This window comes from Drepanopeziza brunnea (genome assembly GCF_022702325.1).
Source record: "Drepanopeziza brunnea f. sp. 'multigermtubi' strain 214-2 chromosome Unknown ctg15, whole genome shotgun sequence".
In the NCBI taxonomy this organism is placed as follows: Eukaryota; Fungi; Ascomycota; class Leotiomycetes; order Helotiales; family Drepanopezizaceae; genus Drepanopeziza; species Drepanopeziza brunnea.
The window spans coordinates 64507-85537 of NW_027094078.1; the positions used below are offsets into that span (position 1 = coordinate 64507).

General features: G+C 39.4%; 4 protein-coding genes across 4 annotated transcripts; 3 read left to right on the forward strand and 1 right to left on the reverse strand.

Annotated features, from left to right (window-relative positions):
* Positions 1-14514: 14514 nt before the first annotated feature.
* L3040_008117 (uncharacterized protein) lies at positions 14515-14985 on the forward strand (the record flags this gene model as incomplete). The annotated part of the gene is made up of 1 exon (XM_007290965.2): positions 14515-14985. The coding sequence occupies one exon, from the start codon at positions 14515-14517 to the stop codon at positions 14983-14985; it is 471 nt and encodes a 156-aa protein (XP_007291027.2).
* A 185-nt stretch (positions 14986-15170) lies between these two features.
* Positions 15171-16724, reverse strand: L3040_008118 (uncharacterized protein; the record flags this gene model as incomplete). Its single annotated transcript, XM_007290966.1, has 4 exons — positions 15171-15594; positions 15645-15933; positions 16068-16616; positions 16688-16724. The coding sequence occupies 4 exons, from the start codon at positions 16722-16724 to the stop codon at positions 15171-15173; spliced, it is 1299 nt and encodes a 432-aa protein (XP_007291028.1).
* A 1653-nt stretch (positions 16725-18377) lies between these two features.
* On the forward strand, positions 18378-19326 carry L3040_008119 (uncharacterized protein; the record flags this gene model as incomplete). Its single annotated transcript, XM_066157316.1, has 5 exons — positions 18378-18392; positions 18445-18600; positions 18792-18974; positions 19029-19112; positions 19315-19326. The coding sequence occupies 5 exons, from the start codon at positions 18378-18380 to the stop codon at positions 19324-19326; spliced, it is 450 nt and encodes a 149-aa protein (XP_066010453.1).
* Positions 19327-19376: 50 nt separating this feature from the next.
* L3040_008120 (uncharacterized protein) lies at positions 19377-20092 on the forward strand (the record flags this gene model as incomplete). Its single annotated transcript, XM_007290967.2, has 4 exons — positions 19377-19426; positions 19494-19604; positions 19754-19828; positions 20014-20092. The coding sequence occupies 4 exons, from the start codon at positions 19377-19379 to the stop codon at positions 20090-20092; spliced, it is 315 nt and encodes a 104-aa protein (XP_007291029.2).
* Between the last annotated feature and the right edge of the window lie 939 nt (positions 20093-21031).

Here is a 21031-nt window from a genome sequence, read left to right on the forward strand (position 1 = left end):
GCATGGTCGAGAAGGCCTTGGACAAAGCCTTTCCTGGTGTCGAGTTGCTTTACCTTACAGCTCCAATCGCCGTCCCTACTAGGGGGGAAGGTCTTGATCGCTGCCGACAGCTCCGGTTGATTGCTAGGCATGGTGGCAGGCACGATACGATCACCTTAGAGAATATTTTGGATTGAAGCAAGGGTTTGAATGCATCTAGGACCGGCTACGCCGCTACGGGCCGGTCGTTGGAGTCGTCGGATTTAGCAAGGGCGCGGCCGCGGCGATGGCGGCAAAAACCTAGGGCGCGGCCGCGGCGGCGATTGCGGCAAAAGGCTGCGGCCGCGGTGGCGATGGCGGCAAAAATCTAGGGCGCGGCCGCGGCGGCGAAGGTGGCAAAAGATTAGGGCGCGGCCGCGGCGGCGATTGCGGCAAAAGATAAGATCCATCGGAAGTAGGAAAAGGAGATGGTCATCAATCTAAGAAAAAAAAAAAGAATTCTTTATAATACATCTTAGCGCTATTAAAAAGTCTTGACGTATTCAATATAATGACTCTTTCTACGAACTCTATACCACTTTCTCTTTCAGGACCCGCAGCAGGCGTTAAAACAATACTACTACTACTACTACTACTACTACCACCACTTTCTTAATCGATAAGCACCCGCGAATTAACCTTTCTTATAAAGCTGTATTGTGCGGAACAGCCATGCTTTAGAGCGTGACTTAAGAACCGCCGAAGCTGATTGTATAAAGCAGCTATGCATACTTGAGGCTTTACCCAAGTCCTGGCTTATTTGACCTCTTTGAATAGCGCACTAGCGTATTAAGGTATATATCTTTTATATCGTTGGTTTTTTGTTATAAGATTTTATAAGCTTCATTCAATCTGCGGAATCCTTTCTTACGTCAGTAAATCATTTGCATTATAATTAAAAGCCATGTACGCTCTACAAACCATTTAATACGTATCGGACAAGCTTCAATTTAATTTAGAACGGATTCATAAAGTTGCGATACTTTCGTTCCTTTTTTTTTTTTTTTTTTTTTTTTTTTTTTTTTTTTGCATTTCCGGCCATCCGGAGAACTGTCAAGAACAGAACCCACTCGAAGAAAGTCGGAGGCTTGGCGGGCTCGGCTCGGACACGTAAGTTATATAAGCTTAATTCATTTCAAAAACTTTTTAGAATTCAAGATTCTGTAAACGTAAAGATTAATTTAAATATTTACGAAGCTTTCTCGGAACTTCGAATAGCGGTTCTTTTGTATTATATATTTTATATTTTAATCTTTTTATACCTTTACGAAAATATTTCGTTAGTATTCGAATCTTTTACAAAGTTATTATTAGAGCACCGGTAGCAAATGTTCATTCCTAGCGTGCAGCGTACGTGGCATCTTGCAATTGCAAAACTACCGGTGAAAATGATAATCTTCGGCTCGCTTAAATAAGCTTCCTTATATCCTTTCGGTTTTAGTCGGCGTAAGCGATTGCGGATCGGAAGTGTCAGGATCAAAGTATATTCGGTGGCCTTGCGGGCTTGGCTCGACCACGTGTAAAATACTGGCCACATTTCTTAAGGGTTCCTTGAAATTCAGGAGTTTAAAAGGCTAGAGATCAGTCTGAATACCAACGGAACATCGTCGGAGTCTCGAATAGTGATTCCCTATCATTATGAACCTTACAGGAAGCTGATGCAGATTTTTCGTGCATGTTAGAGTTTTTTCATATTATAGTAACTAATAATACAATAATAAAACATTCAAATATATAATTAATCCAAGAGTAATCGTCGGCTCGCTCAAGTAAGCTTTCTTTTATCCTTTCAATCTTAGTCGGCATAAGCGATTGCGGATCGGAAGCGAATGCGGATTTTTTTATTTTGCTACTAGTTTTTGTATATAAAATACAATTCATAACATTATTCTTTGATCTACAACCGCATAATTCAATTGTATTCTACAATTAATCATAGGCCGAAAACGCAAGGATTATACGAGAACGCCTTGCTGCAAGCTTAAATATTAAAGACGACGATTTAATACTTATTTCAATTCTCGATTCGAAAGAGATTTGGTGGATGCAACAACCTCTTAAACGTCAAATTCTACGGCCTTGTAAAAAAGGTATTCCTCGACTAACTCTCTTTTAACTTGAACCTTTTCTCGGTAACGATGATCTGATAATTACAACCGATACTACCGGAGACACTTTTTTAAAGCAAGATACCATTCCTTTTCCTAATATTAATATCGATAGCGATAGCTTCAATTCTAATAGTAGTAGAGATTTAAACGATTCGTTGCGTAAGGTAAGAGACGAATCAAATTCTAATAAAAATAGTGATCGATGGTCAAATGTTTTATCGGATGATACGATTTTAAATGTTTCGAAAGACGGTATAATAGACGATTAATTGTTCATATAAATATTTCTTAGTTGTAATAACAAATGCTATAGTATAAAAGAATTTCTAATATACTCGAAAACCCGCATTCGCTTCCGATCCGCAATCGCTTATGCCGACTAAGACTGAAAGGATAAAAGGAGTCCTATTTAAGCGAGCCGACGATTATACTTTCTTTTAAAAGATATTAAGTCGTATCATCTGACGAAATATTTGACCATCGATTATTATTCTTATCAGTATCTGATTCGTTTCTTATTTTATGCAATTAATCGTTTAAATCTTTACTACTATCAGAATTGAAGCTATCGCTATTGATATTAATGCTAGGAAAAAGAAAAAAGTCTTGCTTTAAAGAGGATGTTGCAACCACCAAATCTCTTCCGAATCGAGAATTAAAATAAATATTAAATCGTGGTCTTTGATAATCAAGCCTGCAGCAAAGCATTCTCGTATAGTTCTCTTACGCTCGCGTTAGCTTTGCGTGAATCGCACCTTTGCGATACTCAGCATCTCTTACCTTTTTTTTTAAAAAAAAAAGCTTATTAATAATTAGTTTCTGTTTTGGAGCAGATTCAAGATTTAATTGCATTAAGACTACTTAGTTAAGCGTGGCTTTTGTATTGAAAAATCTTTAGAGCCCTTTTCGAATAAATGCGTAATTAATAATAAAATACAATTGAGTTAATACGATTGTAAATCAAAAGGTGATGTTATATATCGTATTTTACACATAAAAATTGATAATAAGATAGAAAAATCCGCATTCGCTTCCGATCCGCGATCGCTTACGCCGACTAAGATTGAAAGGATGTAAGGAAGCCTATGTAAACGAGCCGACGATTATCTGATTATAACTTTTTATAGAAGGAAGAAGTAAGGAAAACAAATCCGTATTGTTTGTTTGCTTGCTTAAAGTAAATACATGAGACCTTTCCAGGCCTTACATAGACTTTTAGATAGTTCTAGAGCCTTTTATATGATTCATAAAATACGTAATAATATTATAAATCAGAGTTAAATCGAATATTCTTATAGATTCTGATAGATCACCTTATCTTACTTAGAATATTCTAAATAAAATAATAATTATAAATCAATACTGATTTCTGTCTGCTCTCTAAAGCTCAGAGGAAAGATCTCTTTTTATAATATAGAAATGAGTCACGTGGACTAGCTATATAATAGTATTTATAAAGAAGGTGAAGGCATTTGAAGATACGCTACGCTAAGCGAGGTTTGCTTATTCCGTAACTGTCGGTACATCATATCGATCTAATGCAGTAGTCTTAGGGATGTGGACGGTTCGGGTATGTCAGGCACAGATAAGGATATAAGGATGGAATAGGAGCAAGGTAGTTGATATTGTTTTAGGAAGCTCAGAGCAATGTGAGGCTATATACCTCTCTTAAGTGGTCTTTGCCACCTTGTAGTAGCCTGGTGGCCTAAGGCCACGTTGGGCACGGATAAGCATACCTCGCTTAGCGTGGTTGTTATTATTGTTATTATATTTATTAATGTCGGGCGGGTATCTAAAACGCAATGCTTGGACCCTGGGGACCTCCTATAGGGTGCGGCGACGTGCTAAGTAAAGGAATTATATATAAAGTATTATCTAATCGAAAATAAAAACCACGTTAAAGAAAACCTTTCGTCAAATAGCTAGATACTTATAAACCCTTTGAAAGCAATTCATAATGCTATGCGTCGAGTTTTCTCTTGACAACTATCGAATACGTATGGCCCTACGAGCGGCCTTGATCCGTATAATACAAACATCGTTCTCTTTTGTCGTAGAGCTAAAAAGGCTCGCGTTCGTAGCCCTTGGTGCTTAGCGTAGCACGCCTTCAAGGGACCCTTAATCTGATAGAAATACTATTATATAGCTAGTGCACGTGATTTCTTTCATTAGTATAAAAGGAATCAGTTTCTTTAAACGCTAAGGAGGATAAAGAAATCAAGTATTGTTTTTGCTTATTGTTTGGCAATTGCAAAAGCTACGTGCGCTGCACGATAGTAATCGTGGTATTCCTTAAATTTTATTTCGAAAGAATTGACCGACTTGCTGTAGCAAGTCGGCACCACCAAGGCGGGACACCTATTAAGGCGAGACACCTACTAAGGCGGGACAGTAAAATTTGCACCTTTTTAATGAATAGAAAATCAACTAATTATTATATAATAATTATTTCTGTATCAAAAGATGGACCGTATTGAGTTTAATATTTATCAATTAATCGAATTTTAATTACAAGTTGTTATTCCTTTATTGTATTAAGTTAAAGTAGTAAAAATAGTACTTTTGGTATAATAGTCAGTGCACTGACTTTGTGACCTGCGGGCTCTCGGTCACAGTCAGGACAAGCAAGTGTCCCAGGTCAAGCAAGTGTCCCATTTCAATTATTTCAACTTGTATTAGAAATAACTTAGCAACGAATATTGCTATGATATTCAAAACTAGATGCATAGATCGGCGTAATCGAGATCTTTAAAAGTCTAACCAAGTATAAAATATTTTTATTAATAATTTAATAATGAATAGAATAAATAATGTTTGATTATCGATTGAATTTGATTGAAAATCAAATATTTTGTATTAAAAAATTTATATTTCTGAATATTAATCGTCTTTTCAATTGAGCTTTGATATAAAAATTTGATATTTAAAAAATTCTTAATCAAGCGGACTCGTACCATTTGGTTTTTTTATTATAACTTCTATAATTATTATTTTATTTAAGTTACAAATATAATCGAAAAGATAATGTTCTTGAATTTTCGCTAAATTGTCCGAGCTTTTTTCGCTGTTACAATTGTGATTTTGCGTAATAAATGTTATTTTACTTATTTTAATAATAAAAAATATATAATATGTTTAATAGGTAAAGTATAATTCACTTATCTCGATTCGTATATTTAATTTTTATTATTGTATCTTTTTTTGTTATTGACTTATTCTTAATAAAAATCGCGATTTTCGATTCTTTTCGATAAAGAATCAAAAACAATTTTTTTTTACGATTTGCAACTTGAATTACTTGATAATAAAAAGAGCTATATTGATAAAAATTGAATGCATTAATCGGCGGAATCGAGCTCTTTAAAACTATCAAATTTTTAATATCATAGCTTTATTCGTTATTAAGTTATTTCTAATACAAGTTAAAATAATTGAAATGGGACACTTGCTTGACCTGGGACACTTGCTTGTCCTGACTGTGACCGAGAGCCCGCAGGTCACAAAGTCAGTGCACTGACTATTATACTTTTCGATTTTGATAATGCGTATATATTAAAGTTGCTATAAAAATATCAGAATAAGCGAAAAACACGAAATTTGGACTTTTATTTAAACTTAGTATAAAAATACATGTATCATTACTGTGACGACCTTAAGCGATTACCTGAAAGAACTTACGGGAGCGCGGGGTTCATATAAGAGCTTAAGAGAATCTTAAAGTAATAACTTAGAATCAACAATTACCGAGTGTAAAGGTCGAAAGTAGCTGAGGTCTATATACACGAAGGTAAGAGCGCTAAAGACTCGTGAACTATAGTTTATAGGTCAAAAGTAGGGAATAAAAGAATACGAAGAATACGAAGACGAAAGAAAAAAAGAAAGAAGTAGCTTAGCGCATGTAAAGTGCGTCTAAGAGACTTAGCGTATCGTCACACTACTCTTTCGTCCGAAAAAAGCTCGTCCTCGAGCGTTTATCTATTGCTTTATCACTGCTTAAGTAATCGTAATTATTAATACTATTCGAATAGGCTTTAATCTATTCGAAGAGCTTCGCGGAAGGGCCGAAGAGCTCTTTGTGTTTTAAATGGAAGTTACGTACTTTAAAAAGAGCGTATATAAAGTCGGAGGCGGGGTACTAAGTAAGGTTAATATCGCGGCCGAGTTAAGAAGCGCGGTATTTAAAGTGCTTTTTAATTTAGCGTACCGCTAAAATATTTTTTACTTTGTACTTAAGTTCGCTAATGATATTAATCGAGTTAAGTTTAAAAATAATTTGCTCGAGAGTGGAGTCATTAAGAGCTTTCCGTAGCCGTTTAAAGTAAAAGACTAAGTGAACTTTTATTGATTCGAAAAGCTTGAGTTTGAAGCTATTATAAACGTTGTCGATAACCTCGAACGGTCCGTTCGTAAAGTTATCGAGCTTTCTTAACGGTCGAGAAGTAAAGAACGAGCGCATATCTAACTAAACCTTATCCTTAACGTCGAAGTTAATCGAGCGCTTTAATTTATTAGCTTATTTAGCTATACGGTCTTAAGCGCGCTAAAAGTGCTTTTTAACGAAGTTTTAAGCTCCGAAGTAGCGGTTAGCGTAAGCGCGAGCTTCGTTTTAATTAAGCTTGCGAAAAAGGGTTTAGTCGTTAAGTCGTTTTAAGCTTTAATTCTAAGTAGTCCGAAAGGCGTAGCCGTAGATTACTTTAAAAAAAGAAAGGCCGCCGAAAGAGTCGTAAAAGAACGTTAATTAAGCGAAGTCTATTATAAAAAGGAACTCGCTTTAGTCGTCTTAATAATAGCTTACAAAAGGACGGAGGCGCTTTTGCAGATATTAGTTATAGATTTCGGTTTGACCGTTAGTCTTAAAATGCGCGGCGGTGCTAAAGGTCAGTTTAATGCCGAAAATCTTATTAAATTCTTTTTAAAACTCGGACTAATATTAAAGTCTTCTATTAGAAGTCAATATTAAAAGAGCTTTAAAATACTTGTAAATATAATAGATATAAAGCTTAGCGAAGCTTTTAGCGTCGATAGACTTATAATAAAAGATCGAGATTGCTTGCTTAAAAAAGCGGTCGATTATTATAAAAACGTTATCGTAGCCGTGTTTATCTTTATTAAAGCTATAAAAATCTATAATAACGTGCTTTTAAAAGCGCGAAAAGATCGAGAAAAGTTAAAGCAAATTAAGTTTTTTATCGCGAAGCATTAAAGCTCGTTTGCAAGCGTAGCAATTGCGGCAGTATTAATTAACGAATCTAATTATACCGTGCTAATAGTATTATGCTGCAAAGAGCTTATAAGTTTTGCGAAAGCTAAGGTATGCCGTAAATACTTGGTCGTAAACTTCTCGAACGAGTAATAAGCGCAAGTTTTAAACGTCGAAAACTAATAAGCGGCCGTCATAAAGCAGCAAGTCGCTTTTTATAATAAGTTTAACTCGTGAACCGTAATTCACGAATAAAGACTCAGCTCTAAAAGCTTAAACTCGAAGTGCTATAAAGCTAAAGGCGGTTCGATTAGCTTTTAAGACTTGGTTAATAACTCGAAATATCGATAAAAGCTCCGCGATCTCTTCGATAATAACAGCTGTCTTCGAAGGCGTAAGTTAGCGTAGCTTTTCGATTAAAAGTCGTAAGTCAACGTTATCGGCGCGGAGCAGCGTTTACAAGCGTTAAGTGCGCTTAAGGCTATTTTAAAAAAAGAGCTCTTCGGTACGACGTATTAGCGCGTTAGCTAAAGGGTTGTCTTTACTTGATTTATACGTAATAATAAAGTTGTAATCGAAAAAGAGCTTTGCTTAGCGTGCTTGACGAGCGTTAAAAATCTTAAAAGTTATAAAGTATTTTAAAACCTTATAATCGGTGATTACTTAAACTTAATAAAAAGAGCCGGCGAGTTCGGCGCGAAAGTTATTAAAAGAGCGTATGATAGCTAGCATCTCTTTATCGTAAACGACGTAATTGAGTTTAGCGAGAGCTATAGTTTTAAAGTAATAAGCGATTAATAGCTAATCGGAACTATGCTTTTAAGAAAAGACTAAAGCGATTACGCCGTCGGAAACGTTAATCTTTAGCATACAAAAAAGGTTTTAGTTATAGTGCTATAAGATTAGCGCAATAATTAAAGCGAGCTTTAAAAGGTCGAAGCTCTTTTAGCATTAAGAATTAAATAAAAAAAGAACGTTAACTTTAATCAAATGCATTAAAGGCTTTGCGATTACGCCGTAGTCTCGAATAAATCGGCGATAGAAGTTGCAAAATCTAAAAAAGCTTTAGACGCTTTTAACGGTTGTAAAAAGCGCTTAATGCTTTATTATCGAGGTTTTGTCCGGATCTACTTTTAAGCCTTCGATAAAGATAATAAAGCTTAAGTATTTTACTTTAATAGTATTGAATTCGCACTTTTTAATATCGGCTTAAAGGCTAGCGTCGTCGAGTCGTTAAAGAACCTAGCGGACGTAGCTAGCGTGCTTTAAAGGGTTAAAAGAGTAGATTAAGATATCGTTTAAATATGCCGTGTAAAAGATGTTTAAAAAGTCGAAGAAAAGGTCATTCATATAGCGTTAGTAAATGGCGGGTCTATTAGTTAATCCGAATAAGAGAACCTTGCATTTGTAAGCGCCGTAGCGTGTTTTGAATATTATAAGCTTTTTAAAAGCTGAGTCTATTTGTATTTTATAAAAGGCTTGCCGAATATCGAGTTTCGTAAAGATTTTAGCTTTTAAAAGACGTGCAAAGGTCTTATCGATCAAAAGAAAAAGGTATCGATCTTTACGAGTAAAGTTATTTAGCGCGCGGAAGTTAATACAAAAGCGGAAAGAACCGTTTTGCTTTTTAACAAAAAGGATTAGAGCTGCAAATAGCGCTATTAAAAGTTCGATAAAACCTTTATTAAGATTGTCGATAAAGTAAGCTTTAATAAGCTTTAGCTTAAGGATCGATATCTTATATAATAATAAGTATCGAAGCGCCTTTTTCCTCCTTTCGAAAAGCTCGATTTTATAGTCGTAAAGCTTATATAATGCTAGTACGTTGTTAGCGGCTTTAAAGAACACGTATATATAATCGGAATATTCGAGAAAAATAAAAAGGTCGTTAATAAGCTTTAATAATTCCGCTGCAAAGTCGATAGCAAAGATAAAGCCGTTAATAAAGCGTATTAGCGCTGCTTAATAATAAGCTTAAATAAAAGCAATCGTTTAACGCTCGGAAATCAAGCAATCGAGCTCGTAAAAAGACGTAAAAAATAGTTCTACGTTTTTTTAGCGAGCGATCATATAAAAAGCGTATTCGAAGACGCCGTTGATTTTAAAGTTTCTATTGATTTTATGCTTAGATGTTTAGCGAAAGCGTTTAACGAATAAAAGAGGTTCTACGAAAGCGACGTCGGTTGACATAAGCTTACGATTTATTTAAGATATTAATTTAGCGTAGTCTTTAAAAAAAGTGTTTTTCGTAAAGCAAAGGAATAACGGCTTTACGAAAAGGTGAATAAAAGAAAAGGGTTCAACGATCTTAAAAAAAGAAGCGGAAAAAAGACGATTTCGAAAAGAAAGAAATGATTTTGCGATTATCGTTGCTGCTTAATTTACTCGTAAATTATAGTTCACGAGTGAATTAACGTCGTAAGCTTTTTAAAAGCGGTCTAAGGTTCTATCACGCTTATTAGCGTCGTATTAATAACGAGCGTTTACTTTACGCTGATTAAAGTATGTAATCTTAATAAGTTTAGCGTAAGTAGCGATCGAAAGGTTGGAACGAAGCTAATAAAGCTTGCGGCGAGCGCAATTAAAAAGAATCTAATACTTAGCTAGCTATGCTCGTCCGAAGATCGCGTTGTAATTTCTAAAGTTAATAATAAGAAAAAAAGTAAAAGATTAAACGCGCTTATCAACCGTAAGGTTAAAAAGTGCAAAGTGTAAGATAATAGCTTTACGAGCTTTATTGTATGATTTAATAAAGAATAAGGCCGGGAAAGGTTGAATCAAAAGTTTAAAAAAGAAAGAAAATGATTTGAGTAGCGCTAAGTCAATCAGCGCGTACTTATTAGCTTTTAAGTCGAGCAAAGCAAATACTTTATACGAAAGGCTATTCTTAATAAAGGTGACGAGTATAATTATAGCTTTGCTATCAAAAAGCTTCGTAAGGTCGAGGTATCGCATATCTCGAAGCTAGCTTAAGAAAAAAGCTTTGCTTAAGCTTCGACGTTTCTTTTATTATCGGGAGCGTCGGAGTCAGCAAAAAGGAGCTCTTAATGATCCTCAAGAGCGTCGGAGTAAGGTTTATCGTCCGAGTCATTCGAATAAAAGCTGTATTCGAGTTTAGCGCCGTATTCTATCTCGTTAACTAAGTAGTAGCGGAAAAGCTTCGGCGTATTCGAGTCTTTACGAAACGATCTAAAGGTCTTAATCGCTAACTTAAAAGCGTTTTCGAAAAAAGAGAATTTATTAAATCGATTAGATCGATTTGCACTAGCGCTAAAGCTATTAAAGGTTTAGCGCTAAAAGATAGAGAAAGAGACGGGAGTTAAGCTATCTTAACGGTTTTCGTAATAAGTAATTTGCTTAACCGCTGCTCTTTAAGCCGAGCGAGATTCGGTACGAGCTTTATTATAAAAGCTCTTCGCGAATTAAGTATTATACTTAGCTTGTAAAGCATCGTAAAGCTTTGCAAACGCGTATTAGCTAATAGCTAATTGTTAAACGGCGGTTTAAAAGTCTTTAAAAGTTATAGTTTTAGCAAATTTCAAATAGAATTAATCGCGCAGCGTTTTAATAATCTTAAAACGCAAAGCCTTACGTAATCGATCTTCGTTTTTAATTTCGGCGGTAGCAACAAGCTCCGAGAAAACAAAGTAAAAGTCTTAAAATTACTAGTTAAGCTTTATATAAAGTTTTTCGAACTTAATTAACGCTTTAGCTTTTTTAGCGGAGTCGTTCAAAAACTCGAAAGCGATCTAAACGAATTCTAAAGCGGTTATAAGGTTGCTACGATCTATAATTAAAAAGGCTAAAAATAAGTAAGCTGTTTCTTCGGTTTAGTTAAAGACGTAATTCTTGCGTTAGCGTTTTATAAAAAAGTATTCTTCGAAAGCTTTCAAGTTGTCGAAAACGCGGGCTTATTAATAACGTACTCGATAACTTACGCCGTTTAAAAGCTTTTGTTCAAGGTTAAAAATCCGTTCGATACGAGCGCGACTTTAAAAAGCTAAAGAAAAGGCTTTAAAAGTGTTGAACTTAGCTAAAGTGCGAAAGTTGGTTGGCTTGTAAAAAGAAGGTGGTTCGTTATCGTCGTCGACGAAAAGGCGGCGAAAGTTAGCGGTTTTATAAATAAAAAGAGTAGCTTAGAAGACCGAGGGCTTATATAGCTCTTTGCCTTTAGAATTATCTTCGAAGGACATTTAAAGAGGCTTTAACGAGCGTTCCGTAGTTAGCAAGACCGCTTAAAGCTAGTCTAGTTCCTTTCGAGCTCGCCGGGCTTCTTTTTTAACTTTTTTAACGAAGGTTTTTTATTCGCTAGCGCTTTTATCGAGCTTTTCGTTGCGAGTTTTTATATCTGCGAAGAGCTTCTTAAGCTTAGCGGCCTTTCGTTAAGACTAGAGGAGAGCTTAATATTAAGCCAAAGCTTTTTCGAAGTTAATAAAGGCCGAGGGATCATCTTCATCGTCTTGCTCACTAATAGCTTCTTCTTAAGTAAAAGGAACTGCTAGTTAGGCCGTAAAGGAAGAGAAAGGAGCTATTAAAGCAGCTTTAAAAAGTGTGCGAAGGATTTTGCTCGCGGGGCGAAGGTTGTTGTATTATATAAGTGCTATCTTTTAAATTGTACTTAAAATAAGCTTTCTCGTAACCGTTAGAGTCGTCTAAATGTTTTTTGACGTTTAATTACTAAGGAATTCTAAAGAGGAGGAATATTATTAAAGCCGTTCCCGGCGGAGTAAAGTAGTTGTTGATAATATGACGATCTTAAGCGATTACTTAAAGGAACTCACGGAAGCGCGAGGTTTATATAAGAGCTTAAGAGAATCTTAAAGTAATAACTTAAAATCAATAATTACCGAGTATAAAGGTCGAAGGTAGCTGAAGTCTATATATACGAAAGTAAGAGCGCTAAGGACTCGTGAACCATGGTTCATAGGTCAAAAGTAGGGAATGAGAGAATACGAAGAATACGAAGACGAAGGAAAAAAGGAAAGAAGTAGCTTGGCGCATGTGAGGTGCGTCCAGGAGACCTGGCGTGTCGTCACAACTACCAGCTTTAATTTAATAATTAATACCTTTTATAATATAATAAATTGAATTATTTATTTTCGATCTTTATAACGTTTTTTTAAATTAAGGTTATAGTTGTTAAGATATTTGCAATAAACAAGTAAATATGAATTATTTAAGATAGTTTTTGATCATTTTTTCACTATATTTCAATGTATTAGATTACTACAAATGAATGCATTTTTATAATTTTGATTTACGTTTATAAAGCAAAGTTTTCTGAGAATATATTGATTTTTTTTTTTATATATTAGTAGTTGTTGTTTAATCAGTGGTATACCGTTACTGTCCCGCCTTGCTGGGTGTCCCGCCTTAGTAGTGCCGACTTGCTACAGCAAGTCGGTCAATTCTTTCGAATTAAAATTTAAGGAAACCGACAATTATTTACAAAGTTACGAACGTTCACGATAAATCGCTATCAGCGATCTAATATTAATCAATGATTATTTGAGCTAATTACTTAATTAAAAAGAAGATAAAGATCAATTCGAAAAGTTTAGACTTTACTTTTATTTATTCATTTAATATAAAGGTAGTGAATTTGCATTGTAAGAAGCTGGCAATCGTAAGAAAATTATACACATACACTTAAATACCGAATTCGAATGGTTCCGATTCAAGTCATTTACGTAGTACAACTTATCGACGCTAAAAAGTCATTTCAATCGTATAATATGCAAGGAGATTAAGCAACCGAACTTTTAAGCGAAAAGATAAGCAGATATAAAGCTTAAGCAAAAGCTTAATCAATTGTGACGACCTTAAGCGATTACCTGAGGGACTCACGGGAGCGCGGGGGATCACATGGAGTTCAAGAGGATCTCAAAGTAATAACTTAGAATCAACAACTACCGAGTGTAGAGGTTGAAGGAAGCTGAGGTTTATATACACGAAGGTGGGGAGCGCCAGGGACGCGTGAACCAGGTTCACGGGTGAAAAGAGGGAAACAAGAGAAGTGAGAGAATATGAGAAGGAAAAGAAGGAAGTAGCTTAGCGCACGTGAAGAGAGACCTAAGAAACCTGGCGTATCGTCACAGAAATTATTTTATTATTATTATTATTGTATCCATTAACGTCGGGCGGGTATCTAAAACGCAATGCTTAGGCCTTGGGGACCTTTTATAAGGTACGGCGACGTATTAAGTAAAGGAATTATATATAAAATGCTATCTAATCGAAAGTAAAAACTGCGTTAAAGAAAAGCTCTCGTTTAAATAGCTAGATATTATGTAAACCTTTTAAAAGCAATTTATAATGCTATGCATCGAGTTTTTTCTTTAACAACTATCGAATACGTATAGCCTTCCGAGCGGCCTCGATTTGTATAATATAAATATCGTTTTCATTTGTCGTAAAGCTAAAAAGGCTCGCGCTCGTAGCTTTTAAATAAAGCCGGTATATTTGCAAAACGCTTTTTCGAAAGCGCAATACCGTGTTTTCGATTAATCGAATTAAGCCTTTTTTTTTTTGTCTTTTACACCCGTTCTTATTCTATCGCAAATTCTTTTTGTTTTTTTAATCGGTATGCTCGTCAAGTATAAATCGTAATCGGCGTGGTATTCGAAAAGAAGAAGAAAAGAAGTTCGGAATCGCCGGTAAAAAAAGAACTCTTCAAAAAAACGTCGCATATCGATGATTCAATTTTGGCTTTTTAGACTTATGTTTTTTTCTTTACCGCAAGAAAAAGGAAGAAAAAGAGCTGAAGGTTCGTAAAAGGCACCTCCTACAAGTAAAATATCGTAGCCCCCCGGCACTTATCTTGAGTCACCGTAAGTAATAATAAAGTATTACTATCACTTATAAATAAAAATTAAGAGGGCATGTTGATTTATAATTATTACCTGATTTAAAATATTTCAAGTGAGGTAAGGTGACCTACTAAAATCTATAGGAATTTTCGATCTGATTCTGATTTATAATACTATTGCATATTCTATGCGTCAAGGCCTTAGAACTATCCAATATTCTATATAAGGCCTGGAAAGGCCTCTCGTATTTACTGCAAGCAAGCAAGCAAGCAATTCTGACTTGTTTTTCTTCATTCTCGCTCTCCAAATCTTACAAAGCCCGGGAGGCGTGAAGCCCTTCCTGCTGCTGCTGCTGCTGTACATATAGCAATGAACCATGATGGAGACTTATGTCCGTCGTTCCCCGCCGGCTTTGCCCACTTGGACTATCCGCCGCTGCGGTTTGCCATCTGCTATTCTAGCTTTGCCTCGAGAGCACCCGTCTTACGCTGCATTCTACACCCCAGCGATTATGACATCTTCGCTCCACTTCACCGGAAGTCTAGACACGATCATTAAGGAGAACTGGACGCGGGAATTGATAGCCCACAGAGCGTCGGGAATAATCTCGGTCGCCGTACATATCGGCGGTCACTTTGTGCCAGCGGGCAAGAGGGAGCTGGCCGTGCTCGTCGATTTTGTCTGCGACGTCTATACGAGGGAAGAAGAAAATTCCTTTATGGACTCGGCGACAGAAGTGGAAGAGAGATTGAGGATGAGGATGTGCTGGACATGGATATACCATACTGATAGCGAAGGGTCAGAATCGCGATGGATTTGGCTAGTGAAAGAATCGAGTGAGGCTTGAAATTGAACTATGCTCAGCCTGGCGTGTCTGTGTTGAAACATTGGGTCTATCCCTATTCCTGTACCATTGCTACACTGGGATTTGCCTCTTGGCCACTCCGACAATATTCCGTACAGCTCTCGGCTCTCTCCTACTAGCATCAACACCTTCTGAATCCTTGCTTCTATCAGTCTGCCTTATCCTATCTACATTTTGATCTCGGCCGCCTTTCCCCCATATCTTGACGCTATGACCGAGTAAAAGACGTTGCCAGCCGTCATGACCAGCGCAGCATCGATGAACTGCAGCTCCTCGGTCGAGAGCTCCTTACTGGCAATCAAGCGGTCCAGCTCTTCCTTCATCTCGGCCTCCACCTGAAGCTGCATGGCGTAGGTGAATGACTTAGCCGCGGCGGGCGATGGGAGTGCAAGCAGGCGTTGGACGACATCGACGGCGTTGATCAGATAGCGTACCTTCCCCGAATCGTACGCCCGTTTCTCTTTGTCGTAGGATGCGAGGTCGTTTACCAAGGTCACGTGATCGCTCACGAGTCGGACGATGCGCGCCAGCTTCGGGTCCTGGATGCGCACGCTTGAGCGAATAGAAAATTTAACGCACGCGATGACGAACCTGTACCAAATGTTAATTGTTGTAATACATAGCTTAGAAGCTTCACTTACGGCATGCCCGCATCGATGCAGCGATACCTGAGAAAATCCCCCAGGCTGGCGAACGTCGTGTTTTCGGAAGGAGGCACGTGACGGCAGAATTCCACGAGCCGGTCAAGGACCTCCTGCCCGCCGTCCTCATCTCTCAACTCACGCACCGTGTCCGAGATAAGCGCCTGTAGCATCGTCGTCTGCTTCGGATCTTCAGCATGCTCAGCATCCTCAATATCGCCCTCGAGCCGCTTGATGAAATCGTCTCGCACCACGCCGAGCTTGTCTTCGCTGTGCATCTCCCATGAATCTGGATCAGTCGAATAAGCCCAGAGCAAACCACACGGATTAGCCAGCCTGATCATGACCTGCGCGCAGAGGCTCGAGGCCGAGGCCGAGGAGATAGATCTACGAAATCTGCGGAATCTATGGAATTTCACTTACCGTCAAAGATGATAATGTACACAACCGTCGCCGCCAAGAGCCGAGTGCGCTGCTCATCCGCCTCAGGGAAGATGTACGTAGGGAACTTCGTGAAGCGGTCCTCTTCCTTGTTCAGCAGCTCATGCGAGGCGATGCGAGCGAGCGACACGCCATTCCGCCTCACGGCATCGGTCGATGTGGCGTCGGCCGCGAAGAGCTCCAGGAGATCAGTCGAGAGGCGCAGGCCGGCGCGCCAGTGTCGACTCTGCCGCACTTTGGTGAGGCCGGTGGGCCACGGCAGGCCGGCCCGCACGGGGTAGATGTCAAAGCTGTTAGCATTATTGCTCGATGTGATTCTGGTGCCGGTGGTGTCCAGAGCTGCTCCGGATCCCATCGCCGGCCTCTTGTCCTTGTCGCTTGCAAGCGAGTCTGATAGGGATAACGGTGCCTCTAAAGTATACTCCAATGGCGGCGGCGCAGTAAGGTACTTGATGGGTGCATCGTGAAGCCAATTGTAGGCGAAGCGCACCGGAGAGAGCCATGGTGTGTTCTCTGGTGCTGCAAGATTGTCTATGTACCATTAAGTAGTCAGATATCGCGCACGTGACATTCTAACACTGTGTGATAGGATGGATGCTTACCGTTGACGTCGGCATATTTGAGGAATTGGCAAGCCATGGCGGTGGTTCGAGGACAGTCTAAGCAAGTTTGTGCAACGAAAGGAGAAGAAGTTTGGCTGAGAAAGAATAGTTTCAAGGAGTCGAATCCTTGATGAGTTGACGTTCAGGAGCAATTGCGAAGACGTCTATGGGGGCAAGGTGACTTATAATATAGATAGACACTTACAACTCCCTACCTACACTCGCTCTCATTCCTCTGTTCTCCCCTCCCATGGATACATATCGAAAGTATAATTTCGCAAGGGATCTTATCAGGGCTTAAACCAATCAACTTATAAAGGATTCAGCCTTGAAAAGTATCTTTGAGCCAGTATTTAGTTTATACAATGGAGTTGACAGGGCTTTGAGCCATTAAGAAACCACCGCTTTATGCTTTATGGGCCTAAAATGGGTCCGACATGTATTCATGAGGGGAGAGAGAGAGAGTACCGGTGTTTGAAAGATAAAGTAAGTATCATACTTACGGTACTATTCGTACAAACGCTCACAGATATGATACATAGACCGGCCTATGATAACCTGCTGATACGCAGACCATTAAGAGGAGGAGGCAGCCAAGCGTAGACCAAGAAAGCAAGAGAAGGGATAAAGGAAGACATTGCGGATAATATCGATAATTACTACGTATCAAAGTATATAAAAGTAATAGCGATAGCAGCTAATACTACTAGCCCTACCGATACTTTAAAAATCGCGGGATCGAATTTGAATATGCTAAACTTAGCAGATGAAGCTGTGAGTCCATATACGTAGTAGATATGCTTTCTAATAATAAAAAATAAAAATATAAAGATGAAAAGACGAGATAGAACTTATAGCCTGCTGTTGTGCGCAGCAGCACATGCCTTAAGCTCTGCTCAAGCTGTGGAGCAGCTACTCTCTTCTACCACGGTACGTCCCAGGCGTAAGTATTACCCCTCGAGGGTAGGATAACCAAGGGTTTTAAAGTGGAAACTAGACTTTTGAGGCACCCTCGAGGGGTAATACGTACGTACCACGGTACAGGCCTAAGTATTACCCCTCGAGGGTGCCTTAAAAGTTTAGTTTCCACTTTAAACCCCCTGTTTTCCCTACCCTAGAGGGGTAATACTTACGCCTGCGACGTAGTAGTACTACGTACTTAGGCCTGTACCGTGGTACTTGTATGAATACGAAAGTATATTTTCGCAAGGGATCTTATCAAGGCTTAAACCAATCAACTTAGAAGGATTCAGCCTTAAAAAGTATCTTTGAGCCAGTATTTAGTCTATACAGTGGAGTCGACAGGGCTTTGAGCCATTCAGAAACCACCGCTCTATGATTTATGGGCCTAAACTGGGTCCGACATGTATTCATGGGGAGAGTAGCTAAGGAAACATACGGGTGACACTGTGAGGATTGGCCCCAATAAGGCGAGTTACCGGTACTTACTACGTACCTAGGTCATTTGTTTTGCATGAATAGCCTCTAATTCCCCCTAGGTACATTTTAACCACCCTTCCATGTACGTAGTACGATGAGAAATACCGCAAACGTTGGGATAAGGATCCGTACATGTACGCGCTGCTAGGGGGCGACGGTGCCACCGTCACTTTTATCAAATATCAAGATAACAAGGTCCACAAGGATATTTGCATCCATTCTTCACCAAGAGCTCGTCGCACTTGAATGGATGATCCAGGAGAATGTAAGCAGTAACCTCCCCCTTCTTTCTGGTTTTATCAACAACGATATCCTAGATTGAAAAATTTTGCAACGTTTTGAAAAAGGATAAGAAGGCTGGCAAGTCCTCGGACTTGTCGTCTGGCTTCCGCTGTCTCGGGCTTGAAATCATCACGTCGACGTGCTTTGGCAAGTCGGTCGACTGCTTCAGCAATGAAGACTTGCATAGCCCGGTACTTGAAGCCATGGAGACGATCGTAGCGTGGTTCATGGCACTCAAAGCATTTTGCGATGATCCGCAGGTTCATCCTGAACGTTCCTGAATAGGTGTCACTGAAGATGTTCCCCAAGGGTTTGCATTTGCCCAGATGAAGAACGTGCGTTGCAACGATGTTACCTTCAAGAAACGTTACAAGACGTGCAGATGTTTGCTGAGCAGATCGACACCATCACTGCGCAGCTGGAGAAACCCAACGAATATCCGCACCCAATTATATATCGTTCGCTTATCGACCCGCAGCTTTACAAGGGCAAGCCGACGCCATCCCGCGCAAGTCTGCTGGAAGAGGCGATTGCCCTCGTCGTTGCCGGCACAGATACTACGGGCGTGACTCTGACTATAGGCACGTATCAGCTACTGCGCAACCCCGAGAAGTAACAGCACCTTCAGATAGAGCTGAAGGAGGCCTGGTCCAACCTTGCCGACCGCCCTCGCTGCGAAGTCCTCGAGAAACTCCCTCATCTGGTACGTAACAGCACCGACTAAGTTCTTCAATCATGATATAGAACCCCCCCCATGAAGTGCAGGGAAAGTGGGCAAAGAGACCCAGCCTTTTTAGGTCGAACAGAGCGAGCACTTTCAGGATGCTTTTCGTGTGTCTCAATACAGTTTATAAATACGGTATATATACATATATAAATATGCACCTTCTGACATGATTATGTAGAGACGGCAGTGATCAAGGAGGCATAGCGCATCGCCCCGACCACCACACCCGAAAACTCACGCATGGTGCCTCCCCAAGGCACCACGATCGGTGGCAAATTCATCCCCGGAACGTGAGTCTTCGCTTCTCTCACCTACCTGATACCCTCCCTGAACACGGCGCTGATTGAGAGAGACCAGGACGATTGTGAGCATGGGCGTCCTCTTCCCCATGAAACACAGCGACGCGTTCGAAAACCCTACGAAGTGCGAGCCGGAGCGCTGGCTCGAAAATACACACACCCTCGACAAGTAATTTGTCCCATTCTCCAAACGCCCGCGCAGCTGTCTTGGCATCAAGTAAGTAAGCCCTCTTTCTTCTTCAACTATCTCAATCCCAGCTTATGATTATGATGATGATTTAAGGACTGTTGACTGATGCTCCATGGCTCTCTCTCTAGTCTTGCGTGGTGTGAGCTGTACCTTGCATTCGCGAACCTGTTCCGACGCTTCGATCTCTCTCTTGATGGAACGAAGTGAGTATCTACCTATCTCTCCCTCTCCCTCCTTTTCCATCTCCCTCCCTTTCCTTTTCCCCACCGTCTCCTTTTATCTATCTTCTAGCACTGCGCTGCATTGCATCATCACGGAGTTTTAGTTGGTGGCCTGCAGCAGCAGACGCATGAATCACCTACCTACCAGAGACTCTGATTTTGAATAGGTCGACTTCGGGCTCGCAATCTTCTAAGGAGATAATCTGCGGTGCTTTTGTAAGCCTGTGGAAGAATAGATTTGACTGACGGAGTAACCGTAATCCGATCTCTGCGTGGAAAAAATTCGGGAAGTGTAATGGAAGCATGCGGAGAGAAAGAGAGAGAGAAGCCGCGCCTTGGGCAGCAGCAAGGTTTTTCCTTTTAACGTGTATAGCATCTTCGAACACTGAAAGGTGATGAGAAATCAATCCCCTGGTACGTACATACATGAAAGGTTAGCAATTACAGTACTATCTTAGGCAACTGCTGTTGGCCACTTGAGCGCGAGCACATCAAGTCATTTTTAGACATTCATCCATCATATCTTCAATTGCGTAACAATTACAAATCGAAATCTTACAAAGGTAATACTATTCAACTCTTTACTACGTCGCAGGCGTAAGTATTACCCCTCGAGGGTACGGAAAACAGGGGTTTTAAAGTGGAAACTAGACTTTTGAGGCACCCTCGAGGGGTAATACCACGGTACAGGCCTAAGTATTACCCCTCGAGGGTGCCTTAAAAGTTTAGTTTCCACTTTAAACCCCCTGTTTTCCGTACCCTCGAGGGGTAATACTTACGCCTGCGACGTAGTACTTAGGCCTGTACCGTGGTAGATCGCCCTTATTCTTCCTTTAACGTTTGGCGTGGCTATTCGAATGCGCACGGACCTTGATATTTAGTATAGCAATGCTGTTGGCCACTTAAGCGAGAACATTAAAATCAACTTTAGACATTTACGTAGTAGCTATCACTTCTTTATTGCGCAATAATTACAAATCCAAATAAAGTAAAAATAGTACCATTCGATTGGTCGATTATTTCCTATGCCTCGAAGAAAGTGGAGTTGTATTTCCTATGCCTTAACCCACTTTTTGAGTGGGCCTGCTTAGCCAAATCTATTCGCTGCTCTATACAAGAAAATTTTTTTAGTAATGCCGCTTATATTAAAATCTTATACTATTGCAATTCTCGTTTTGAAGTTCT